The sequence below is a fragment of the Epinephelus moara genome, chromosome 14 (genome assembly GCF_006386435.1).
Source record: "Epinephelus moara isolate mb chromosome 14, YSFRI_EMoa_1.0, whole genome shotgun sequence".
Classification (NCBI taxonomy): Eukaryota; Metazoa; Chordata; class Actinopteri; order Perciformes; family Serranidae; genus Epinephelus; species Epinephelus moara.
In genome coordinates, this window is record NC_065519.1 from 30,465,388 (window position 1) to 30,491,254 (window position 25,867).

General features: G+C 39.4%; 1 protein-coding gene across 1 annotated transcript in view; it reads right to left on the reverse strand.

The window, feature by feature from the left end:
- Positions 1-25,867, reverse strand: part of babam2 (BRISC and BRCA1 A complex member 2) — a 126,463-nt gene that overhangs the window by 81,499 nt on the left and 19,097 nt on the right. Inside the window, exons 5-6 of the mRNA XM_050062526.1 lie at positions 2,123-2,317; positions 916-990 (exon numbers count right to left, since the gene is read on the reverse strand). Of these exons, the coding sequence (XP_049918483.1) occupies positions 916-990; positions 2,123-2,317 (270 nt within the window). The remainder of the gene's footprint in view (positions 1-915; positions 991-2,122; positions 2,318-25,867) is intronic.

A 25,867-nucleotide genomic window follows, 5' to 3' on the forward strand; every position in this document is an offset into this window, starting at 1 on the left:
AATGATACTAATGCTAATGCTGATTTTTGCTAACCCAAAAAAAAAAAAAAATCACGCTTAAAGCCATTAAGACAAAATGTACTTACAGGAAAAACTAAATATCCGAGTCCGTAGAGGGTCTTTTAGTACAAACAATGATCAAGACTTTTTCAAGCGACCAAAACATCACAATTAATTTTCGTTTACTAAAAGTACACTGAAAAAATGACAGCTACAGCTATGCCTATACTCTGTGAATCTGGGGTAAGGCCATGGTTACGTTACCTAACCAACACTGTCACCATGTCAACGCACAGCAGCCACCTGCCACTAACAGTGGCTTAACCCTTAATTATGCATAACTTCAAGTCTTAATAAAATGTAAACAATTGAGTTGTATAAACATTCACCCCTGTATAGTTTTCATGAAGGGGGAAATTAGCTACAGAGACCAGAACCATGTTTTTGGTACCAGGCTCTAAAGATGTTTATTTCTGCTGTAAAGTTGGGCATTTTAACATGAGGACCTATGGGGACTGACTCTGATTTGGAGCCAGCCTCAAGTTCGAGGAACTGCAGTTTTTGGCACTTTCACCTTGGCTTTATTCGTCAACCCCAGAGGTTGCTGCTTGAGAGGAAGTCAGGTGCCATAGCGTAAAGAGCGACAAAGTTCGCAAAGGGAGGTGGTCAGAGTGGTGGATGGGTCAAAAAAAACACAGGACTTTGACCCAGGAGACTGGGGTTCATGTCCCATGCGAAACCAAAAGCCAGTGTTGTTATTTTACATACGTCACCTAACCTTGTCAGATCTCATTATGTTAGGTGCCTAAGGTGATGACACCCAACTATGATTCTTTTCCTCAACCTAACCTAACCAATATGGGCCCTAATCTGTAAGACATCTTATGAAGCATTGCATGAGGATAAGTTGATTACCTTAAGGAGATAGACAGGGATGTTGCTGAAGTCCACAGGGAGTTTGAGAAGGAAACGAGCTGAAAACTCTCCCGTCTGTAGAACAACAAAAGTAAAGAACTTAACCAGGTGTACAACATACAGGTCATACAATAGCAAAAATGATGAGTTTTGGAATGAAAAAAGATGCATTCAACATATTAAACTGTTTTTACAGTGGACACTGAAGAAGAAGAAGCTAAAACGTTTTGTTTACGTTGCATTTAGCTAAACTTGCAATGCCTTTTGTATCGAGTGCTTCATTCTGCACGGCTTTCTCACGCTCAAACAAGCCTAATTAAACCTAAAGGTCTCCTACGTGGGAGATAATATCTTGTACAGTGCCTGCAAAACATTTTTTTCCACGTTGCCTCTCAGGGCTTCCGTAGGGTACTGACTTCAGAAAAACACTAGTCAGGCCGTTCATTTGGTTAATTATTGCTTTCGTTAGATTCACGGTTCATTAGCAAAATGTTATGTCAACATACCTGTGTTCAAATACACATGGTCTGATATAATACAAACTCTGTATTTTGAAGCGTTTTATATTTAGAATGATTTCAAGGTCTGCTTCTTTTAATAATATGTCAATGTATGCAGTATGATATACCAAACCCAATAATTGACTCGAACTGTACAAGATAGTTTTGGTGTTAAATTGGATAATGTGCTGTTTATACATTATTGTTATTGTGTCCTCAAGAATGCACTCTCTCTATCTCTCACACACACACACACACACACACACACACACACACACACACACACACACACGCAGATAACAACATGATGGCACAATGATCTGAAAATCATGGGGCAGCATAATGTTCCAGATCAAAAACACATGATTGTGATTCACACTAGTTGTTTTATTAAATTGGGAAATTTCCCACATACCATATTGAGTGCAATGCTGTATAAAAACTGAATTCTGTAAATACTAGTTATTTAAATAATTGCATAGGAGTATCAAGAAAAGTCAAACCTTGCTCACATCATTCCATCTTATCTATACCTTTAACGATCACAAGTATTTAGGTTCTCAGCTCAGGTCTGGCCAAGATACAGGAATAACATTTGAACAATGTTTCTAGGGTAAAACTGTCCTTTAGGTTTTCTGTAATACACATGACCCATGGTTTTGTAAAATGTAAGACAACAAACATAAAGTCATATAACAGTTACCTACCCAGCTGTTCTTGCGTCCGGCATAAATCTCCATGTTACGCCCATAGCTGGGATCTTCCAACAGACTGTCATACTCAAAGAGCAGTCTGGAGCTTTCGCGCAGACGCTGGCATTGGTAGTGATGGTACTGCTGGATAAGCTCCTTCACCAGCTGGAGCAAACATTCTGGGTCTCCAGCATCCCACTGGACCAAGTGCTGAGGTAGACACCAGAAAAGAGGCATAAGGAAAGGCACAAGACGTGCCACTGATCTTTTTTTAAACATGTTAACATGTTAGAAAATAAAATCAATACACCATCATTATAATAATCGGAAGCAAATGAACTGAGAGGATTAGCAGCCTTATTTGGCATCCTCTCCTTTTATGTTGTGGCAGATCCTCTGAACTGAATTTAGGCAAATGAAGAGATTTCAATATGGCATCAACAACGAACAGGGTGCTATGCTTTGAGAACAAACTGAGATTAAGATTGTAAGATTTTATTGTTGTCTAATGGCAACATCCTGATAAAACACACCAGTCAAAGGGAACATTTGTTGAACAATGTTGTGAATGACTAACAATTGTCTTGAACATGGAATCCATGTTTCCAGTATTAAAGAAAGGCATACATGTTGTTGGATCTGAAGAGGTGATCAGTTTAAATGTATTTCTCTGTTTATCATACCACATATGAGAAAAGATTTAGCAAGCTAGCCACCCAACTGTCCCTCCACTTTGCTTTCCGCCTCTGTGGACTGCTTATCCAGAGACGGACCTTCGGTTGGCGGCTGCAGCAGCTCAAACTCGGCCAGCACAAACCCCCACAGTGCCTTGTGTCAAAACGGGCCCGTGGCCAGCAGCAGCACTGGGTCTAATGGCAGCAACATAAAGTTTGCCAATCTGACAGGGAGTTGGGGCTGTCTGGTCACTTGGAGCTGAGGTTTGCACTGGCTGGATTCAGGTTGCCACAGCTGCTGACCGGGGGGTCTGTCTCTGGAGCTGCTGCCCGCTCTCCTGCTGGTGAAGTAATCTGTAGCGGCGCGAACTGAGGCGGAGGACAAACTCAAGGCTCTTGCCAATGTTAGCTACATAAATGTGAATCTGAAGCTGCAGCTGTGGCTCTGGTTAGGTTAGCAGAAGCCTGCACTATTAGCAACATTTGATCTCAATCTTTGAAATGCTTTGCCAATACTGATACATTTTGTTTCCTTTATTGTAGCCTCTTCTTTAGACTTTCTTTTCGATAAGACAATCTCTCTAATTTTGAGTTGCTAATGCTGAAGTAACAACTTTCTCTGCAGGATTCTCCACTATTGCATCAGGCTTTCACCAAAAGGACGTGCATGTGCATCTGCATATGTAGAACAGCCAGAGTGAAATCTCTTTCTCTGAAATGACTTGTGATTGGTCAAAGTCTCACATCATGGGCAAGATTTTCTAAAGCCTGAGAACAAAACCAAGAGGAGGTTAAGAAGTCTGAATTACAATATGCTCAAAGTTTATTATTGCCCAATTATTCCAAAATAAAACTGCCTACCCCAGCTATTAAGATTGCGAATGACACTTGAGACAACATTGGAAAATATTGGAAATTACTAAATGGTAGTAGTATAGGTGGTACAACATGTGCTATGGTAGCAACTGGGAAGATCTTGGTAAAGGAAGAAGGACTGTGCCTGGCAGAAAACTAACGTCACAGTAATAACCTAATCCTGGCCGCTGGTATTTCCCATTACCAGATCAGAAGGAAAGGGTTGTGCAAAAGGATGTCCTGTTTCCACAGAGATTTAGACTGATATGGAAAAGTACCGAGCCTGACCTCCTCTATCTACAACTTATCTGACCGCTGTTGGCATACTGACTGATGGCTATAGATATCTGATGAAGGTGCGCTTTGTGACACGGGGATGAATATAAAGTATGTCACACTTTTTATTATAATGCAAAAATTTTGCAAAACTCAAAAATATTTGAGTGTAATGCTCAGTGAGTGTATATTGCTTGTCTGAATGCTCCCTGGTGTACTGCACACAGACTTTCCCTCCTACAATCTCAGTTTCAGCAATCGTCAACAGCACTTGACCGACTGTCTGAGGCCAGAAACCAATATGCAAATACACAGGACAAAACTAAAATCATATGCAACCACCTGTCACATATGAGTAAGCAGAACAGACCAAACGTGACTCTCTACCAGGCTAATTCTACCGAACAGAAATTTTTCCTCTCTTAAGGGGAACCTGTGCATTGGTGCGTGAGGAATAAAATGCTCATAATTAATATGAGCATCACTGTGCAAAAATAAATTACAGGAAACATGTCAGGTCTAATAAAGACAAATGGATGGCTGCGCTCTTGGGAATGAATGCTTTGAAAGCTTTATAATGGAGAAGTACAACAAGCAAATCATGACCAAAAAAAAAAAAACCAACAACCATAACTGGCTTGAGGAGTTTCTGTTTGGATTTTAAAATGAGTGTGCTAATTTAAAGAAATTTATTTTGCCTCGAGAAAATGGCACCTTGGAGAGCTGGCACTTTTCAATTACAATTTTCACACAGTCATTACATTTTCATATTGACATGATTTGATGTACCCTGTTTCAGAGGAAGGTAAGATTGAACATGCTTGTTTTTCCCCCTGGAAGATGGAGATGATAGCAACAATATTTGAGATACAAAGAGTCGTAAGAACAGTAGTTTTGGGGAATGATGTCGGTCTCTGCAGCCCTTGAGTCCTATAAAGTGAAAGTGATTCATTCCGTAAACTCATTCTGAAAGTGAAATACTGCTTGCAGAGTCATACTCTGCAAGCTGATGACATAACTACAACGCCAAAGTAAATGTGTAACTACAGTTCATCATCGTTTCTCCTTGCTGTAGAGCTCAAGCCAATTAAATACAAGTCAACCTAACTGACGAGGAATCGGATGAAAGGGCCATTTTGGTGTGTGGGAGGGAGGATTAATATACGCTGGAAATACTGTAAAGATTAATACCCATTACATGAAGGTAATGAACACATCGGCTATCAGTCTGGCAACGGTTTAGCCTTTGAGAGCAACAACCAATATTTCAGGGGTTCCGGTGTAGCCAGCAGATATCCGGGCAAAGACTTCCTCTTGCGTGGGCGGGTCATTGTTTACTAATCTCTATAAACAGATATCTGCATATGAATGCAGATTCTGTTTTAGAAGAGCTAATAGAAAACTGCTGTTAGACGACAACCGATGGCTTCGGAGATTGCATTTCGGCCAACGTGTTCCACCTCTTCTGCTCACCACATGGATCCCGCTCAAACATGATGGGTCAAAACACTTCCGATACCAAAATCTTGTCCCGTTGCCTACAGATTCTGCATTCATATGGAGATATCTGTTTATAAAGATTATGAGCAGGATGTCTTTGACTTGCAATAGCTTGTCTTCCTCACTGTCTGTCTTTTTGTTCGGCTGTCTGCCTGTCTGTCTGGCAGCCCGTATCAGCCTCATGGAGAAAGCTTCTATTGTTTATGAAGGGGGGGGGGGGGGGCGGGGCAAAGACATACCAGGCTAAACAGAGACAGTGACCTCATCGTCCTGATCCACCAGTGGTTACCAGCAATGCCGGGATTCCCGAAACGAGGGGGCGATGCAAACAAGGATGGGCATTGTCCAAAAGAGGCAGTCAGCGCTCCGGGGCAGGAGCGAGCTGAAACTGAGGAGAGACTGAGGAAGTGCTGTGTCAGGATTGTGACACAGAATATCAGTGAAACTCCACTGAGGAGGAGGAGAGGCAGGGAGGAGAGATCAGTAGTGGGAGAGGGGGAAGCAAAAAAAAAGCTGTAGAGCTCAGGCATGTAGGCCAAGGCCAATGAAAACAGGCTTCAGTTTTCGTTTCACTGGCAGGTACTAATGACACTGTAAACAAAACTGAACTTTATAATAAAATACGTGAGGAGAGCTGTGGTACAAGTTTATTACTGTTTAAATGATGCACTTGTAATGCACATATGTGAGGCAGAGATTTGTTTACCCAACTGAAAACTGTTGTTGAGAAAAAGCACAGGAACAAAAAATGTTCCCGTATGTTCAAACAGGAGTGCAGCAGAAACACTCCCTCAATAATTACAGTTAAGGTTTCCTCATGCTCAGTAGTTAACCTCAACTGCTCCAGTGGAGCTGCTCACTGGCCAATGACAGAGGAGCTGAGCCTGCACTGGGCAACTCCCAGGTGAAGCAGAGAGAAGGAGGGTGAAACAGGGTGAAGCAGGGTGTTGCTGAAAGAGACCTAAGTTGACTTCTCCCAGTATAGACAAAGTCAACTGTATGTGTGCTGTATGTGCACTGAAATTAGGGTGGCCAAACAATTAATGGGCAAAACTTCAAAACCATTTTCAAGGACCTATAACAAAAACTTCCATGACCATAGAAGCAGAGCAGCAGCAGAGCTCACAGTTTTGGGGAGTGACAGCCAACAGTTAGTTAATTTGTTTGGGAAAAAAAAAAAGAATGCTCTGTACTGCGCTGCCCATGTCAATTGCTCAATCTCAAAAATGCAGTACAATTTAAAAGTATTACTGGGGCACAGGTATGGAAACTTTGGGATTCATGGCCCAATATGTTCAATGTCACTTTTTCAAACTCTATTCAAACATTATTCTAGCTACTTGGCATACACGGAGGGAGAAATAGAACGCGGAAAGAAAACGAAGAAACATAATTGATAGTGAATAAACCCATGGCTACATAGAGCAGTGCTGCATTACATCAACAGGTACAGAAAATGGATTTGCCATATGTTACATTACGTGAAAAGTTATTCACAAAGAATTACTATTCTATACTATAAAAATTCCATGACTTTTCCAAAACTTTTAAAAGTTCCGTTTTCCACACCTGGAAAACAACACTGGGGAATTCCATGACTTTTTGAGGTTTTCCATGAGTGTGGGAACCCTATAGGGATGTCTGTCAACAGTTAATGCTTAAGGGGTTTTGCAGCTGAAAATGAAGCCACTTACTCAAGGGGCAACAAGGGGGAAGACTGGAGGGAAGCTGCCGTGTCTCTGCAGCACGGCCGACAAAGTGGTGGTACAGCATTACTAGCAGTAATCTTCGAATGAGCAGTGCCGCTAGCTAGCTCCCACCTGACCCAGGTAGTGCAGAGTGCAGAGTGGTCAAGGCTAACATTAGTGAACCAGTGGAGAACAGAGGGCGACATTGGGAAATATGTTTTCGCAGGTTAACACAGCTAGCTGGCTGTCTGTCAGCAAAGCTAACGGAAAATAAAATAAATGGCAATTTTCATCAAATAACATTAAAATTTCACCACCTCTGGATAGCACTTTGGGTGCTAAAGCTCACTGTGTCAGTGGCGGGCAGAAAGGTGTCTTGCACGTCCCCTCATTTCAAGTTTTTTTTCTTTCTTTTCTTTTCTTGAATTTAACCAGTCAGTTGCCGGCATATGGGTGCTATTGAAAGCAAAATTTCTCAAAACTGACAAGCATAATTAACCTGGAAATCCAGATGCCCTGCCCCTATCCAATTTGAATTTGCTCTGCACAGGGATCTGGCCCCGACGAGCAGAGCCCATTGAATTGCCATTGGATCAATCAGATCAGTTTATCTGACAGAGGCGGGCTCTGGGCAGGCGTAACATGATGACGACAGCGCTGCGCCATAAGAGTCTAAAAGTAAACAGCCAAGATGGCAACTGCTGAAGGACCGCGTCCATTCAGTTTAGCTTTGGAAGAAATGAAGGACCGCGTCCATTCAGTTTAGCTTTGGAAGAAACGCTAAGCCAACTACACTTATCTTTTTCATTGAGAGAGGAACAGAAGACTGCCCTAGAAGCCTTTGCTTCCAGGAAGGATGTTTTTGCCGTTTTGCCGATGGGATACGGCAAAAGCATAATATATCAGTTAGCCTCACTGGTAGGCAAACAAATGGGGCGTACTGCAATGAATACGTCACCTTGTTTTTTGCTCTTATTGGCTATTGTGCTATCCAAATGCGTGCGGCGGCATTTGAAATGCCTCAGTTAGTGCCGCCCCTTGGGTAGGAAGGGTGTATCGGTGAGGGCCAGACTCAAAATCTTTCTAGATTTGAGTCTGGATTTCCAGGCTAATCCATAATGGCAATCCAGCCTAAAGCTGTCAAGGCATTTTGTTAAAAACAAAAAAAAATGTCAGCTTCTTGGTGGTGCTAAAGTAAAAGGGAGAATGAGTAGGGTTCAACCTCTGGTAATCATGAATGATTAAAATTTAATGGCATTCCATCTGATCGTTGTTATGATACTTAAGCCTAGACCAAAGTGGCACACTGGCCACTGACAGACAAATAGACCCCAATCAACATTGCCATCCCTGTTGTTGCTATGGCAAATGACAGAGCACTGCATAGGTTCGTTTCGTACTGAATGTTCTGACTTTGAGTTAACGAGGTAGTACATGAATGCTGCAACAAAGCATTGGTCGAACATAGAGGGAGAGAGAGTGAAAAGCAGTGAGCCAAAAAGAAATGTCCATGTGTTGCAATGTGTGTGTGTTTGTGTGTAGACATGTGAGTCTGTACAGACTCTTCACTGAATTGATTTTATACGCTCTGCTGAAGGCTGTGTGTGCCAAAACAAATCTATGTGTTTTTTTTTTCATGAATAGGATAAGCCCTGCAGAAAATGTACAGATTTGATACATAAAAAAACAAAGGATGCAATAGTCGCAATCTAGGCTATTTAAAAGCTGAGATTTAACATTTGATGAAACAAACTGAAAAAAAAAAATCCATCTACATGCCCTCTAGATCAAGCTGTATGGAAGAAACATCTTTCTGAGGGCTTTATCCACAGGGGGTAGATATCACAGCGCTCAACAATACTCCTTGGTTCAATCTGGACCTTATAATCCAATTATTTTGACACAACACACTGGTTAAACCTGTGTCAAATGATTAAGCCTAAACTTGGCTTATGATAAAACCTGCCACCTCTAATACATAAATCACTGACACTTTCCTTTTTTGAAAAGAGCAAATACCTCTAAGAGAAGCAATGTATAATCGTATTACCTTAAGATATTAGGATTTGATTCAATATCAATGTCAAAAACTGCATATTAAAAATATATTGGATTACCATTACCATTTAGCATTTTGGGTATTCATGCAGCAGTGTGTCCAAGTCAATGATAAAAACACAGTCAAAATAGCACAGTTGGTAGACAAAAATATTTTAGAACCCTATGCCTTTTAAAAGAAAATACATGTTCTTTCTGCTTATTGATTAATTTACTCAAATTACACCTTTTCTAATTAGACAGCAATACTGGCACTTCACTGTTTGAGCTTGAAGAAAAAAAGAAGAAACTAGTTTGTTCTTGAAGGAAAATGAAGTAAAGTAGTTCACAAAGAAGCATACAATGTGTGATCAAATGAATGCGCAAGTGATACATGGCCAGAGGGGAAATTTTTTAACGGTTTTCAAATGATTCAAATTAGGGTAAAATTAGTTAGCTAGGCCTAATGAGGTTCACAGAACTTTAATTAGAAATCTACAATTAGTTATGAATGAGACTAAAGCCCTGTTTCCACTGAGCAGTACAGTATGGTTCAGTTTAGTTCGGTACACATTTTTTATGTTTCCGCTGTTAAAAATTGTGGATGGTACCAATGGAACCGTTCCATACGTCCCCATTTTTGGTCCCCCCTCTGTTGGGGTACCTAGCTCACAGATCTGGTGCTAAAAGGTGGAGCTGTGAACATGTCTTTTGATTGGTCAATAGCGGACAGTCACTCTGCTCAGGGCCGAGTTGTTGCTGGTTTTGAGGCTCATTTAACCACTGTTCATACCGTGGAGAGTTTTATCGTAGACTGTGACTATAAAATAAAAGGATGTTTTGCTGCCACTCGCAGCAGCTGTAGACGAAAAAAAAAATTAACATAAATTCACTGGGCCAACTGCTGGCAACTTTTGAGGTGGAACGTTACCTTGTACTGTTACTCAATGCATGAGTTGACAACGTGAATCAATCAACACACCTTAAATATCACTGTAACAACTTTGACCATCATCCACTCATTACTAGAAGTGTATACGGAATACACTTTTACTGATGAGGGGATCTTTATGCGTTTCTATAAATTTTGGCTGGGTTATGTGAACAGCATATATTCTGATCCTCTCTTTAAGAAAAAAAAAAAAGCGCCGTAAAGCATTGTTCCTGTGGGCTCCAGTAACATCAACCTCCCGAGCTTGCCTGAGAAGGACTAAATAGACAAATCTATTTTTAAATTTCCCATGGAGAGAGACTCTCACTGCAGCCTGTTTTTTTTTTTTTGTTTTGATACTGTCGGTGTGTAACCCCGTTCTGTGGACAATAAACGAGCCGCAGACTTCCGTCTGCCACTCACTGGAGGGAGCAGTGAGTGACAACAACCCTGCCCACACTAAAGGGTACTGTTTGCAGTGGAAACCCTAGGGTCAAGGTACCATGTCTGAAGGGTTACTTTTGGTTCAAAGGTATCATACCGAAAGTGTTTGGTGGAAACGGGGCTTAAGAGTTTACAGCCATGCTAGGTGTCTGTGATGCTAACATCAGCATTCTAACAAGCTAACAATAACAATGCAAACACCCTGACATTAAGTAGGTATAATGTGTGTAATGTCCACCATCTTAATTCGGTCTGTTAGCATGAAATTTGATAACTAGAAAATTTGTTTCCTGCAGAAAATGCGTGTGAATGCTGACGGCTGAAATGAATCCAAATGCATTGTTGAAAATGCAAACAGTAAAACAAACTGCTTGAAAAATGTGAAACCTCAAATGTATTGGTAACACTGCTGAAAAACCTAGAGAATAAAATTAGCTTTGCATTAATTAGACAGACAAAGTGAAGTTGAAGCTGATGTCATTAGTTCTGCAGGTATTTGGTCATTAACCGAAGAACTGGACGTGGTTTTATTTTATTTTCAAATTTTGCAGTTGGAATTTTTGTGGGAGATATCAATGAAATACAAATTTCATGGAAATTCACCAAAATGTTTAAAAAAAATTCAATCTGAACCTGAAAACCATCAACCTGCTGGTGGCGCTAAAGGAAAGGTCAGAGGCTCACCACAGTCATTACAATAACCTTTAGCAGCCGTAAATATCAGCAGAAAATTTCACTGCAATCCATCCTATAGGTGAAAAGATATTTTAATTTGAACCAGTATAGTGGACCGAGAGTCCAACTGGGACCCCAGAGCCATGCCACTATTCTAGCTGAAAATAACCTGTCATGTAGTATCCTTTGAATAAAGACAAAACTACTCTATTTAAATGTGTGACTTATTGCATCAAACTAATAGACATTTCAACATTCATCACGAGGAAGCTATTCCTTTAAGCTACAATTTTAGTGATACTGAAGTATTGTACATATGTTGGGGATAAGTGAAGAACTCAACAGAAACAGTGTTTTCCTTTAAGAACAAAATGTACACCTAAATTGGGCATCTTCACACTGAATAGACCCAAGTTGACAGAATTATGTCTTCGTGTGCCATCCGTCTGTACCATCTTCGATCCAATATTTATCTTAGGCCAATGAGAGAGGGACTGGCATCTGAAAATGCAAGATAATTATATAGGCCAAGAGAAGATATTTGTTTTTACGTCTTAAATGTGATTTTTATAGATGCTGGCAACCTGATCCAATAAATCGCTGTAGACTTGAAAGTGTGAGGCATTAAAAAACTCCCAAGTATTAAATTAATCTCTGTTAGTCTCTAATTCAAGTGTGGGCTCACACCCTGTTTCGCCCCCGGAGAGTGCCAAGTCTAAGATCATGCTAAATTGCTCTTGTCATGTGTTTAAGACACTTGGCATTCTCAGCCCAGTGTTTTTTTTTTTTTCACTGTGATCTGTGCGGTTTGTGTCCAACACAGTACAACTTGTTGACAGAAATAGCACTTTCCTGACTACTTTTAATGTGGCTCACTTACTGCTTTAGTCCTGTACCAATCCACTGTGAGGGCTGATACTATTGTCCCATCTTTGTCTTGGCACTCGCACTCATCAGTTGGTGTTTAGGATTTGCCAAACTCCTTTCCACCACCTATCTCTGGTAGCAAACAATAGACTGCCGACTAAAAGCATTCCCAGACCTGTCAGTGAGCCCTGCCAATAATAAACTCTAATAAAAGCTGGAATGCATTATTCCCAAATGCAGGAAGGAAGCGGGAGCAACAGTTGGTACACTATGCCCAGGTTGACATAATCTTGCTTTATGGGCCGTCTGAGGTCCATTGTTAGAACAGTAACAGGGGACGATCTGGAGCAGCAGATAGGAAGCGCTCACCAGTGCTTGGCACTCAGGATTAACAGGGGGTAACGTGAAGTTGGGAATGTTTCCTTTTCCAGACGGGAGAGTGCTTAGATAGGTTTTACACTCCATTTTCATAGTGGGAGTTGTCCTAGCATCTAAACTACAAACAATGTCTCATTGTCTGAGGACATAACTTCTCTGAGGAGTCTTAATTTTCTAAAAAAAAAAGTGGGAAAATAAATTCTTACTGTGAATACATAGAACACCATGTCATCTAAGAGAGCCGGACTTGCCAATGAGCCTACTGACATGAAAGCACTGAGGGTAAGCCTGGTGACTACATATATGTAAGGCTATACTTTTCTTGCCATCAACTAATCCAATGAAAAGACCAAAACACAAACCCAATCACAAGGAAAACTGTTGACATTGTACGACAAAAGATACGCTACATTTGTACATTATTATGTAGCAGATACCATAAAACTTCACATTTCAACAATGCTGTAACTAATATGTGGTTAAGTTTAGGCACTAACAAAAACACTTGTTTATGGTGAGGTAAAGATATTTTGGCTTAAAATACATGGTTTTGGGGGCACAATCCCTGTTGGTAATGCAGCGATGTCTTGGTTAAAAAAACAATATATAACAACAACTGGTCTCCCACAGCGGCCTGCAGCTTGGCAAGTATCTTGCGTAGGTCATCCACCATTCCCTCCACCTCCCAAAGTTAGCTCATACACTAAGTCACTTTGGAAACTCTGATATGACAAGTATGACGTGCAAGTGTAGCGTATTTGTGGTCTGCAGAAACGTACCACACCAGCATTTTCTACTGGCCACTGGGGCTTAAATCCAACAATGCTTTAGTCCTTCTCGCTATAATTCTTTCATCCCTAACCTATCTATGGCTCTCAGCCCTCAACCCATTTGCTCCTGCTAAAGATATGAATATTTAAAAATAGGTTGCACATCTATAGATTTTTTATTTATTTAAAGAAAAGCTAAATAATTTCCGAAAACAGCCAATCACTGCAGCTTTTAGAAAAAGGTACCGAAACGGGAGAAAATACAGCCTTTGCTTAACAATTACTTTCAGTTGAGCAATGTGGCAAACTGATGAGTTTGTAAGGTTTAGTACTCATGGGTGAGATTAATTCATTGTTGATTTGGTAATTGCTGACAATTAGAAACAAAAAAAAACATTGCTAAATTTATGTTTAAGGCACAACTTTTACATCCCAGATTTTACCAGACATCCAGTCAACACCCTTGAAAATCTGTGTCATGAGTTTATGGTATAAAAAAAAAAAAAGAAAAAAGAAAAAGAAAAGCCAGCAGTAAATTAAAGGGGGGAGAAATAACATCAGTACACTGGTGAGTTGATCACAATCAAAATCACCTCTTTTACTAACCTACATAAATCAGTTTAAGCATGGGCTTTTCAGACAATATGTCTGTATTTGGTGTTCCGTCGTCCCTGCAGGGTTGTAAATTAAGTTTTTTGTCCACCTGCCACTGTGGTTGGTGGATTCCCAAATCTACCAGCCATTTAATAGATTACCATTGTTATTTTGTTGGCTGGTGAGTGAAGCAAATCTAGCAGCCACTTGCATATTTTACCAGCATTTGACTGTTGCTTATTTCCAATTCTAGCAGAAATACAACAAAATAACTACATAAGTGAAAAATCTTTGCACATATTTAGTAAATGCATGAACTAGAATGGCCTAATCCTCAAAGTAGATCTAGGTTATAAAAAACTGAGGGGTAACTGGATTGTCATTAAGACTATAAATAGTAGGGCTGGGTACCATTCATGGGAACCAATACCGGTACCGGTACTGGTGTACAATAGTGCTTCTTTCCCAGTGCTTCACTTTCTTTGTGATAAAGAAATACATTGTTTACCAGTCTAAAGGGATGACGTAGTAGACCAAAATACAGTTTTTTAGTACCAACGCAAATCGATTATTACCCTTAAAGAAGTATTTCACCACTGGAAAAACAGTTTTTTCACAAAATCAGGCTGTTCATGCAGTAGACAGACACAAATACTCTTGAAATTGGTGCTTTATGACCAGAGAAGACAGAGAAAAAATGTACCATTTGCTTTTGCTCAAGAGGTAGAGACCCTACAACTACCAGAATGACCTGCGCCATACTGGCCCAGTAAAGGCTCCCGCTGGTAGGTGACAAAATGCAAACTCGTCCATTTAAACAATGGCGGCTGGCTGATAACATACAGTCTCATATTATAGTTAATCAGTAAGGTGAAACACATTTCTGAAAACATTTGGGGCGAGAAATAGGCAACTCAGTAACAGAATCTTGCCTGAGAGCAAGCCGAAACTCCACCGAATTATACATTAGCGTCATTAGTTTTGCTAGGAGGGGAGCAGGGAGATCTAGGCACTGGTTTGATAAAGGGAAGTTTACCACAGTTCATTTACACATACAACCCACTGTAATGATACAAAGCTGATTGAAAATTGGCGAAGTACCCCCTTAAAAAGTACAGATTTCAGTACCCAACCTTAATAATTAGCAGCATGTATAATTACTATCATTACTAACAGAGGCTATTTCTTTCTATTTAAAATGTGTTAACCTACAACATACTCAGCTAACTGACCTGAATGCAACAGATTGAGCAAATTAATGGCTGTCCAGGTGGAGGAACAGAGCCTAACAACAAAAGACCCACACAACACAATGGAGACCATATCTGGAACTTCAAGTGTATCTAGATAGAGCCTGCCTCTGTGGCGCACAGCAAAGTGCTGCAGGAAGGATAAGTGGAAACATGTTGATGTTGTATCTAGAGAGGCCATCTGGGGCCAACCCCAGGTCTCGGGTGAAACACACAGACTTAGAAAGATGCAAACACTGGGGAACTCCCAAAATGTTCAGCATCTGCACGCATCGCTGGACAAGTCTAGACCAGACAAATGATACATTACGCTCAAAGAGGGGGACAGAGGGGCAGACAAATAGTAGTATTAGGTGAGTAAAAAGAAAGGTGCAATTAGAGGTAACCGTTCTTCTGTGCTGCAAACATACTCCCATCTCATTGTAGAAAATAAAGTGTATTTAATCTTCTTTGGCCCAGATGTTGGTTACATATAGGTCTGTTTCAATAAAGTATCACAAGCAGTAATGTACTGTAATAGGCAACATAATGCAGTTTCTGAACTAAAATTCCCTTTTAAATACCTTGTTTCTATTTAAATAAAACTAAAATAGGGCAGCTTATAACTGGGGGATAATGTAGCTGAAATGTTCTAAAGGTAATTCTGAGATTCTAGGTCATGTACTGCTGTCTCTAACTTCACTGTGGTTGAACAGGAACTTCTTTATCCAAATCAATAAAGTGGTAAAGGAATGAGTCCTGAAACCCACCCAGAAATGAATTGGCATTTCTGCATCTCTGGTTCCCTCGTCTTGAAGTCAATGGATTGTTAAAAAATGTTTTTTTTTTCTTTGGTTAGATGCCTGAAATAACGTTTGTGGTTAACACAAGCTTAATAGACTTTCTAGTTTTGTTCTACAACATAAAATACATCAGTAAATATCCTCTTGTAAATTTTGAAGCCTTTACTGTATAAGTCATAAAAAAGGCAGTGGCGAAAAAGTGGCTAAATGGGACTTCGAACCATTGTCACGCCGAACACAGCTTTACAGCCTTGTTGCGGTGGCGACGTTGAAGTCATGTGACAGTGGTGTAGTTTGTTTCTAGTCTAATGTTAGCTTCTTACTTGTGCCAACTGCATGGACGTTTCAAAAATCACAAATATTGTTAAGATTATCTTGCTAAACAAAACGTGTAAGTATCAATCTTTTGTTTGCCATAGAGCTTATTTTCTGCAATAACCATAAATCCAAATGAAAAAAGCGCATTACCTTTTCAAGGTCAAGGGAACCAGGGCGACTCTAAACTTCTGGGTTGACCTACAAAAACCCCCTCATCTGCACCACTTTATGCACCTCACGCAAGAAGTGATAAACAAACAAATTTCCACTTAATTAGTTTGTATTCATGGTTTTTTTCCTATTTTATTCACACCAGGGATTTCTTACTTTTGCTCTTCTCTTTAGTAAGAGAACATTTTACAGGTGTCCGAAACCATTATTTCCAAGAAAAGAGAAAAACATCTCATTTTCAAAGTCAACAAATTTTTATCCAATATTTTTTATGTAGACTTTTTCACTCATGATTTTGTACTCAATAATAAGCTTAACATTTCTTTACAGACACAATGCTGATAACATGTTTTTTATATTGTGTTTATACTTGGTAGGTTTATCATATCTGATTTTCAACCAAGCTTCAGACGTTTATATTCTTTAGGTAAGTACATTTAACAAATAGATTCCTTACTGCCATGTTAATCTTGGAAGTCATGCAATGATCAGTTTAAATTTAACATTAATTTAATCAATAAAACTGCCAATTGTGCCAAGGGAATATAATCGAATTTAGGTGTGTGTAAGTGTGTGGCATGTCTCTCAAGGTCTCACCATGGTCATTAGCAAAGGATGGGTCAAACTAAGAATGCTGTGCCTTTTAAAAGGGATGGGTCAAACTAAGAATGCTGTGCCTTTTAAAAGTGTTCATAAAATCATCAGCAGGTTGCCAATAAGGTGTACTCATGATTTCCCATACACATGTAGTGGTTTTAAGTGCCTGTACTGTATGATTCTATGTCATTGCTTTTCCTATGGGGCAGTAACACCATATTAGCATGTTTGAACAGCCTTACTCTCTTTTGGGAAAAAGGATTTTAATATTACATTCCCTCACATTAAGTATTTTCAAGGTACAAGTTACAAACTTACAAAGTATTTTTTTCTCTGGATGTAAGGTTTTTGGTGACGCGGTGACTGTAAAACACTTAAAGTAATGTTTGATTATCTGTCTTTTTTTCTTCTCCACTTTTCTGTATTTGTTTGTCTAGTTTATGTGGCAATGTAAAGACTGTGGTGCTGAAGTGTCTAGACGCTCAGAACTTCTTAAACATTACAGAGAAAGACATAGTCATTTTGGGCGTGGCCATCATATTAAGTGTATACATCCAGATTGTCCATGCATCTTTAAGACGTGGAATTCACTTTTGACACACCTGTCAAGGAGTCATAGCAATGCCTTAAAGCACTCTGACAAATTTACATTTTCCTGCCAACTGTGTGGCTTTACTGAACTTGGAACTGAGCGTGATTATTTTGTACATGTAAACCATCATCTAAAAAACAATGAGACAGTCAATTGTATGTTTAAAGGCTGTGAATACAAAACCAACGTATATAGTACATTCAACACACTCACAAAAGTCGGAAGCACAGCTTGCATTCATTCGTAGATTTTAAGGATGGTGTAGTCCATGGACTTTCTGTGACTGAAACTGCAGAGCCTGGTGGTTCAGCCAATGAGGAATGCTGTGACAACAGCCAGTCTGATGTTGATTTGAATACAACAAAGGATCAGACAGATACAATTGAACAAAAACTTGCAGCATTATTATTAAAACTAGAAAATATTTTTCATGTGCCAAGTGCTGCAATTGATGAATTGCTGGAAGAACTTCAGTACTTGTTGAGTACAGCATCTCTGTGTAGTACAACAGAGCTGATACAAGACACGCTCAGTACTTACAGCCTGCAAGTTGATCAAACTTTCATTAAAGAACTTGCATCCACTCTCTGTGTATCTAATCCCATATGCAAGTCAATTGGTAAAGGCTGTTCCTTGGCAACATCGTTTAAGCGCAAAAAATACTACAAGGACAATTTCAAAGTTGTAGAGCCCATAGAATATATATTGGATGAAAAACGCAAAAGAACACTGCAATATGTTCCAGTATTAAAAGTTCTGCACCAGCTTTTCGCAGACTGTCACAATCTTAATAAAGTATTAGACAGTAGTCTCACATCAGAGGAAAAAGGAACAGAAGTGATATACAGGTCTTACCGAGATGGTTTGTTCTTTAAAGCAAACAGCTTTTTATCAGGAGGCCAATTGAGAGTGTTACTTAATTTGTACGTGGATGATTTTGAGATTTGTAATCCGCTCGGCACATCTCGCAAAAAACCTAAAATCTGTGCTGTTTATTGGACTCTCAGCAATTTACCGCCTGGTTCCCATTCCTCATTGTCTTCCATTCATTTGGCTTTACTGTGCAGGTCTGAAGACGTCAGGAGTTACGGTTATGAAAAGGTCCTAGAGCCCTTGTTGAGGGATCTTGTAACTTTAGAAAGTCATGGTATTTTTATTGCACAGCTTGGCGATCTTGTTAAGGGCACAATACAGTGTGTTATAGCAGATAACTTGGGAGCGCATGGAATTGCTGGATTGACAGAGAATTTTGTAGGTGAATACATTTGCCGTTTTTGTTTGGCCCAGAAGTCTGAAATTCAGCAGAAAGAAGTGAGTTCAGATGCGTTTACTCTCAGAAGCAAAGAGACACATGAAACGCATGTTAGTTCAGCACAGGGCAATGTGAAACCATGTTATGGTGTTAAAAGGCCGTGTGTTCTCTCTGCACATCTTTCTCATTTCAACTTTTGCACTGGCTACCCCCCAGATGTTGCACATGACATCTTTGAAGGCATAGTACCAGTTGAGTTGGCACATTGTCTGAATCATTTAATGTCCAAAAAATATTTCACACTGGACAGTCTCAATGAGTCCATTTTGAAATTTCCTTACAAATGGACAGACAAGAGTAATCGTCCACATTCTATTCCAAAGGCCTTCATGCAGAACAAAACTATTGGAGGGAACGCTCACGAAAACTGGAGTCTCTTGCGTTTTCTCCCATTTTTGGTTGGACAGTTAGTGCCCTCAAATGAGCCAGCCTGGCAGGTCATTTTGGACCTGAGAGATATTGTGGATTTAGTTGTTGCACCAGTACATACTGTGCAATCACTTGCTTTCCTTGAGGAAAGAATCTGTGATCACAGATGCAGGCTACAAGAGGTGTTTCCAGGTATAAAACTTTTACCAAAACATCATTTCGTCGAACATTATCCACAGATGATTCGATTTTTTGGTCCGCTCGTTTGTCTGTGGACAATGAGATTTGAAGCAAAGCATAGTTTTTAAACAGGTCGTTCGTCATACTCTTATCCCTGGCGGTGAAACATCAGTTCATGATGGCATATTACTTGGAGTCAAACACAACCAAAAAATGCAGCTTGACTGTCTCAGCTGTCTCAACTGTCTCTGTTGACATTTTGCATCAGGATGTACAGAAAGTTTTGAAACTAAAATACCCTGATATTGCACACATTCAGCTCACTAAGACTGCATCTGTCAATGGAGTGACATACAGAGAGGGCATGGTTGTTGTTTGTGGCTCTACTGGTGGCTTGCCAGACTTTGCAGAAGTTGTCCAGATGGTTGTTTTGGAGGGAAACTTGAGTTTCATTGTCAAAGAGTTTGGTGCTTGGTATATGGAGCATTTTAGGGCATTTGAGTTGTGTCCAACTTCTCAAGTCTCCCTCATTCAGCTTGGTGCCCTTGTGGACCAGTACCCCTTGGCAGATTACAGGATTGGAGGCCGCCGAATGGTGACACTTAAAAGATTCATACATATACAAGGTCAGATCACACTAAATCATGTTGTGCTTATGTGTTCTTCTGTTTATTCATTTTTTAATATTTGTTTATTTTTCTCTTTCATATTTAGATTGAAGAATGGCAGAGCCCATGAAGCTGAGAGTCATCGTAGAAGAGGATGACTACAGAAGACTTGATCTCCACTCAGGAAAGCCAAAGACTTTAATGGACTTGCACAAAACAATTTGTGATGCATTTGGAATTGAAAGAGACTTTCGCATTCAATTCATGGATCCTGACTTCAATAATGAGTTCATGAACATTACATCAGTGCAAGACATTCAAGACAGAGGAACAATTAAGCTTGTGTACATGCAAAATTGTTTGGATATGAATCCCATTTCAAGGCCGAACTCTCCAAGCACTGCTGGATCATCTGCAAGCCCATCAAGCATTCACACACCTCAGAGTGTGTCCTCATTGTCTTCATCTGACTCCGACACCACCATCATTCTGTCCCATTCAGACAGTGAGCTGAGAACGCGTACATGGCCCCGTGACTTCACCATTCCTCGCTTCCCATACGATGTGGAGGTTCAGCTTCAGCGGGGAAATGAGATATTCAGAGAAACTGGCACAAGCCTGAAGATTCCACCAGGGCTGAAGTCCGACATCCTAGACAAACTGGCTGAAGAAATTTTCCAGTATACAGCATATCCACAAAATCACCAGATAGATGATGTAGCAGGGGCGCTCATCAAAAAATTTCCCTGTTTGCGAGATCTGTCTGCCACTGGATACTACAGCTGGATGATTAGCCTGAAATACAAAATGGCTAATTACCGGACAAAGATGCGGAACATTGGATGTCCTGAAGTGACTGTTAATGCATTGAAAAATAAATCAAGAGATGAATGCTTCCCAGCCCAAAATGTAAAGAAAGCTAAAAAGGCAGAGGTCAACTATTGTCCTTCACACCCCACTGGCGAAACAGATGACAGTCTGGAAAACTTGCGAGTTGAACTTTTGACTGATGTCAGACAAAGAAACGGGGCATCAGATGTAAGAGAGAAGATGTCTAAAACTTTCTCCTACCGAAGAAAAGAAGTGGTGCATGGAAGTCCAGGTGCTGGAGAGATGAAAGTGAGGTGGCCTGCACTTTTCCATATTAATGAGGTAAATATATGTTTGCTTCCATCCAGTGTGCCTCTTTTCATTGTGCATTTCCACTATGTGTTATGATTTCACTATGTGTATTACAAGAGTCACCATTACGTAAATAACTGAGCACAGTGTTCTTTGTCTTCTGCCACTTTTTTTATGTGCAACAGATAAATGCTGAATTTCAGCGAATTACAACACATCCACTTGAGACGACCTTCATGGCACGGTTAGACAGTCTTCAGCCTCAGCTGACATCAGTTTTCCAGAAAAAGGGAGGTGTCACTGGCCAGAAACCAGCCAAACATCTGCAGATCTTACAAGAGGTAACTGTTCATTCATTGTTGTCTGTATGTGTGCTTTAATATATTCTGTTTCAGTAAAGCCTGGATCATTAATGTAAGACACATTTCCAAAGAAATATTTTACATGTTTACATGTTATGGTAGCAAAACCAGCCCTGTTTTCTCTGGTGGGACAGTTAATGTACACCACCTGCACTGAGCAAGATTTTTGACCATGCTTAGCACAGCGCTTTCATCCTATACATCCATACATGTCACATATTGTAACCACACCACAATTATTTTGTAATCAAAGGAATAAGGTTATTTATAGTATAACCGTGGGTTGAAAAGTTCAAATATTTTTGTAAATACTTTAGTGCCTGGAAATGTTTTTAATCAGTGGAATCTCTTCACACAGGCTACAAGTGATGTTCATTCAAAAAGGGCAGCAGTCCTTAGAGCACTTTGCCTCTACCTTGGTGAGGATGATGGACATCTGATCCATGAGTACTGTATATGGTAAGTTTAATGTTCTGAATGTAACTCGTATTTAAGATTCTGAAGTTGTTTGTCCTGTAGTTTTGGCTCCCCACTGGGTCTCTTCAGTGTACAGTAGAGGTGTGTGTTGTGTTTAAAAGAATAATTTGCTGTTACAGTGCACCATTATAGAATCTTTGACATGTAGTGATGTTTCTTGTGCTGCTTTACCTGTCCAAGTCAGCATAGTAAAATGTTTTGTTCCTGTTGCTTATATGATAGAGCAAGGCAAAGAGTCGAAGCACAAAAGCACACCTTGGAACACACAGTGCCCATAAAACACTTGATGCACAAATGGACAGTGCCCTGATTGAAATCTGAAAATGTCTGTCGTGCAGATGTACAATGTATGGTAAAAAATAATGTTTATTTGTGGCAAAGCATTCTAATGTTTCCCTTTTCTCCTATTTACTTAAAATATACAGGACATCGAAGGAAATGCCATCCCGACAGACATGCAGAAGTGGGCCATGGGCATTTACGTCATCGGCAAGGAGAATGCAGATCCTGGACATCATGATGACATCGGAATTTCTGTTGATGGAGCCATCATCCTGGACAACATTGGATCTGCAGCCCAGGCTTGCGCAGTGATGCTTGGAGTGATCTACGCATTGAACCTGGCCTACCCCAAGGAACTGAGACACTATTACGAATTCATTCAAAAAGTACTCATGGGAATGGATGGGGAAAAGCTTTCCCCCGAAGTCCTTGGACTAAAGAACAAAATCGGTGTTGGACTGTAGAAATTCTTCGGCCACAGTTGTTTTGTTTGGTGTTTTTGTGAATTGTGGAATGAATGGTTAATGTGATCTCAAAAGCAGCATCACTACGAGTTCCACACAGATGAGAAATGCTTTTGTAGAGGACAGAAGTATTCACGCAGCCAGTGGTGAGGACACTACAACAAACAAACTAACTTACTGGTAGTTATATGTGTTAGGGCAGTAATGAAGGATCGCCTCTTGTCTGTTTCAGGCCAACATCCAAGAGAGTGACAGAATATGCACTTAAATGAATCTTATGATACTCAACAAAGCCACTTGTTTTATTATCAGTTCAATTGCCTCAGTGAAACATTGCCTTTCGATAATATTGTCATTTCAGAGTCAGGCAACCTGTGTTTTGTTTTCTAGATGTGGCCCACTGTGTATGGTTTGGGTTTTGAATGTTGCTGAAAGTTTTTTTTTTTTCTCTGGGTAATGTTCTCAATTGAAGGCATAGGTATATTTTTGCAAAAAAGCTGTAAAGTAAGCTCTATAAAGGGTAACTACCACTTTACATGTAACAGGGATAGAACTATTCTGCTGCCTAGTCTCTGATCAGGACACTACACAAAAGTGTCAGAGTTTACAATGTTCATTCCATCCTTATGTTTATGGTTATGGTTGACAGTATCTGATTAGTGGGTTTCTGCTTTCTTGTGTTTGATCTCTTTAGTAGAGGCTTTTAAAGTCTAAGGGTTAAAAGCTAAAACAAGTATTGTTGTTTATGCACTTTGCATTTCACAGGTTCTTGTCTTATAAGAAGTATTGTACATGTTGAGAGAAAGTGTTGCCTTCTGTCTTGTCGCATATCAGGAGACTTCACTTAACATGTGTCAGTTTATTCTTTATTAATGGTTGTTTACACAATCAGAGCAACATATTTTTTTCTTTTGCAAACAGATTAATGTATCTGTTAAAGTTAACAGTGTTGCTATCTATGCACTGAGTATTTTACAGTTTTTCATGTTAGAAAAATATTCTTGGGTCATTAGACTGCTCTGATGTGAGATGTTAAATATTTGTACCATATTAAAGTTGGTTGTCTAAACACATTTTGTGGTTCTGTGTGATGTATGATAGCTAAAAATATTTCATTAGAATCAACTTAATAAAAATAGATAGTATTTAACAATTTAATTGATTTGAAAGTGCACAAATTTTTTTTAAAAAGCATACTTAATTTGTTTAAGTACATTTAAAATGGGTTTAATTGGATTTACTAAGGAAATTTGAGTAAAATCTACTCAAAAATAGTTGAGGAGGAGTTACATTATATAATTTATTTGAATTTACTTAAAATTTATTAGTTCAGTCAACATAATAAAAATATCTAGCTTCAGATAAAATTATTTTGTGCAACCACTTGACATAATAAAATTATGTTCATTCAACAAAACATTTTTTTCAGTGTACTTACTTAACAATAAGATTTTTGCACACAGCATATAAAAATATAATAGTAAATATAATAGTGCAGCTTAAATGATTAGTGGATTGATTGATTGATTGATTGATTAACAGAAAATTAATTGGCAACTTTTATAATGGTTTATAATTGTTCATGTAAAAAACATTTCATGGTTCTAGCTTCTCAAATATAAGAACTGCTTTTCCTTTTAATTACTTTGATTGATTGAATTGATTTTATTTTTCTGCATAAAGTCCTTTTACTTTTAATACATTTTCCTGATGTATTTCCATTTTCAATCTAGGACTTTTACTGGTACCCGAGCATTTTTACAGCATGGTATTAATTCTTTAACTTGGGTAAAGTATCCTAATACTTCCTCCGCCACTGCTGCTGACAGGGCACTTCCAGCATCACAAATGTTTTGCCATTGCTGGGTTTTAGATTTTCCAGTAACGCCAGTACAAACACTCTGGAAAATCCCATGTTTACTTAGTCTAAGTCTAGTCCTTTATTTGGTGGTATCACTCCAGTTGTTGGGCATGTGCCAGAGTATTTGCACACAGCACAACACCTGCCCTTATACAGTGTTTAGGGGGTGATAGCTATGCTAATAGGTGACTTATGATCATCATGTAGGATTCATCATTCGGCACACCTGGGTAAAAGTGGATTTAGATGGTTAAGAACATTTGGTGCATCTGGAGTTGACTTCTTTTATTTTTTCTCCTACCAGAAAATTAAGAAAGTGTCTATGAGAGTGTTGCAACATGAGGTCCAGTGTCAGCAGTCTAAGATACACATGATTTGTATTAACAGGACCATAAAAAACCCAGTGTGTTCCTTTCATGGTCCTCATATTTTTTTATTTGCACACTTGCAATACCTTTAACTTACTGAACATATGTGGATGTGTGCAGTGCATCTACAACAAATCATGGAAGGTGAGGGGAAGAAAAGAAATAACCACATTAAGCAAGAGCACATCTTCTACGTAAGAGATTTAAGTAATTTGCTCTCTACCTTCCCTCCCTCCTTTCCTGCTTCTGTCTTCGTCATTTCCTTTTCTCTGGTCATTTTTCCCAGTAACTCGTGGGCTGACTTGCTCTGTTGCATTCCTGTCACTAAGTCTGCTGAGACACATTTAGTGCACTACTCTCTACTGATCTTATGTCCTTCCACCCAGCTGATCACTATTAGCCTGTAATACTGACTGGAATAGGGTGTGTTGTCATTGATACCGTAAGCCTCGGTGGAAACAGTGAGGAAATAGATCTTCTGTGAAACTTTAGGAGTTTTGATGAGAAATTGGTTGTGAAAGTTGTTTTTTCATTTGTTCACTCTCGCACATTCATACTGTTTTATTATTTAAAGAATAAAAATGAAAACACCGTTTAAAAAATAAAATAAAATGATAACAAAAAACTGACAAAAATGCTTAAAAGTGTCACCCACCAAGATCATAGCTGGAAAGGATGGGGCAAAAAAACTGATGATAATGACAATAAATGAATACAGCACATTTTCTGTTTCTGTTTTAAATAGCATTTGGGCATAGACATCTGCTTATGCCACAGCATTTTGCACAACATGTCCAAGTCTTCTCCAATACCACATCCATTTACACATGCCAACACAGTATACACAAAAACCATACTGCTGCATATGGTACATTCAGTCAACAGTTTTGGTCTCCCAAGTTGATAGACTGGGTGGACAAAGTATTTGAAACCCCTCTATGTATCATGCAATACAA